Source organism: Grammomys surdaster, unplaced genomic scaffold, assembly GCF_004785775.1.
Source record: "Grammomys surdaster isolate TR1022 unplaced genomic scaffold, NIH_TR_1.0 124165, whole genome shotgun sequence".
In the NCBI taxonomy this organism is placed as follows: Eukaryota; Metazoa; Chordata; class Mammalia; order Rodentia; family Muridae; genus Grammomys; species Grammomys surdaster.
In genome coordinates, this window is record NW_021619248.1 from 1 (window position 1) to 2,187 (window position 2,187).

A 2,187-nucleotide genomic window follows, 5' to 3' on the forward strand; every position below is an offset into this window, starting at 1 on the left:
AAAAACACCAATCATAGACTTTGTTCTCTGGTGAAATCTCATGAAGAACATTTTAAACAAGAAGAGCAAGTTGAGAAAAGGAGAATAAAAAATCTATGATTGAAGTTGGCTTGGAGACACCAAAATATTTGAGATGCCAAAGTCATGGGTTATCTGCTGAGGAAAGCTTGTTAACAAGAAGTGGAGCCAGCCCAGGAGAAAAATGTTTGTTGCAGTCAGCAAAGATGAAAATGGACTGAAAGACCTGAAGACTCCTTTGACATCAGCCATGGAGATGCAGTGTTTGGAGTTTGCCAACCTAGTTCCATGTCTTGCTTTGGGAATTACAGTTAAGTGATTGAAAGACTCTTGGAAGAGACTTTGAACTTTGGACTTTTAACATTGTTGAGACTGCTATAAACTATGGGGACTTTGGAAGATGGACTACATGTATTTTGCATTATGCTATGTTTACATATGGCCCTCAAATGTTTCAACAAGCCTATGGGGGCCAGGGAGTCAAATATGATGGTTTGTGTATGCTCAATGTAGAGAATTGCATTATTAGAAGGTTTGGCACTGTTGGAGAAAGTGTGCCACTCTGGCTGTTGGCTGTAAGACTCACCTGCCTAGAAGCCAGTACACTGCTAGCACCTTACAGATGAAGATGTAGAAGTCTCAGCTCTGACTGTACCTTGCCTACAAGGCTGACATTAGACTGAATCTCTAAAACTGAAATCCAGCCCAATTAAATGTAGGTCATGGTGTCTGTTCCCAGCAGTAAAACCCTCACTAAGACATATATAAAGCCTATGAGAACTAAATTCAGGATTATTGTAGTATTCACTGGACAGCTCTGTGATTTCTAATCTTTGTCTCAGAGTCTTCATCTCCATATCTCTTATAATCATCCTCACTCTACCCTCAGAAAACTGTTCATTGGCCCCTGAAAAAGAGATGCAGCTATGCATTCTGATATAAATACTTTTACATTTCAATAGCCTAAAATTTCTGCCAACCCACACAAGCAAAGTTAGCAAAACTCCTAAAAGTCACTTAAAACTTAAGACTGAGAAAGAGCTTCTTGTTTACCCAGAATTTGGTGGGATTTCAGATCAAATTCATACTATACTTTATTCCCAGCTATTCCAAAGAATGTTCTAGTCTTTCTCACAATCCAGAGATAATTTTTTCATGCATAACCACAGTTTCTCTTTTTTGTTTTTTTGATTAAAGAAGAAATTCATCAATGACGACATTGACAAGATATGAGGTACTCTAGGATTATCCTAAATCAACATCATATAATCCATAGAAGTCCTTTAGCAAGTTGACCAAAGCCTTAGAGGTCTCTAAGGAACACGCACAAAAATGGACATTCCAAGTGACTGCAAATGAGCAATTCTTCAAACTAATCTTCTCTGAGTCTTCTCCATCCCAGGGCAGCTTGCTGCTCCTCCTCCAAGTTTTCTGACGTGCTCAGGATGTGGTTGTCACACTGTGTCTTGCACAGAAATAGACCGCAGAGTCCTCAGATGTCAATCTGCTCAGCTCCATGTAGGCTGTGCTGGAGGATTTGTCTACAGTCAATGTGGTCTTGCCCTTGAACTTTTCATTGTAGTCAGTACCACCATTATTAGGATAAATCCTTCCAATCCACTCAAGGCTCTTTCCATCGGTCTGCTTCACCCAGTTCATGTAGTAGCTCGTGAATGTGTACCCAGAAGCCTTGCAGGACAGCTTCACTGAAGCCCCAGGCTTTACCAACTCAGCTGCAGATTGCTGCAGCTGAACCTCAGAGTAGACACCTGTGGAGAGAAAGGCAGAATGGATGTCATTGTCAACTCAGTCCCTCTCTTCTCTTCAGATTTGGAACTGATGAGCCCCTTACCTGCAGTTACTGACAGGAGGAGGAAAAAGACCCAGCTCCATCCCATGGTTAGAATCACTGTGTTAAGGGACTGGGTAGAGGACACTGATCATAGGTTGTTTTTAGGGTATGGACATCCCTGTATTTACTGTCATAGACTGAAGTAATTTGCATATTCATGAGCAGGGTATTTCTTAGATAAGGACCTAGTCCAGCTGGAGAATTACTGGAGAAGAAGGATTGAAAAGTAACATGGTTCAAGCAGCAGGATGCTCAGATCTAAGTCCTAATCCTCTCTGAGGAAATGTATCCCATACACTTTCTGTGAACCCTAGACC

General features: G+C 41.2%; 1 gene segment (V, D, J or C); it reads right to left on the reverse strand.

Annotated features, from left to right (window-relative positions):
- Positions 1-1,458: 1,458 nt before the first annotated feature.
- Positions 1,459-1,953, reverse strand: LOC114636469. The segment is given in 2 exon segments: positions 1,459-1,787; positions 1,871-1,953. Coding segments are annotated over 2 exon segments (375 nt in total).
- Positions 1,954-2,187: the final 234 nt, after the last annotated feature.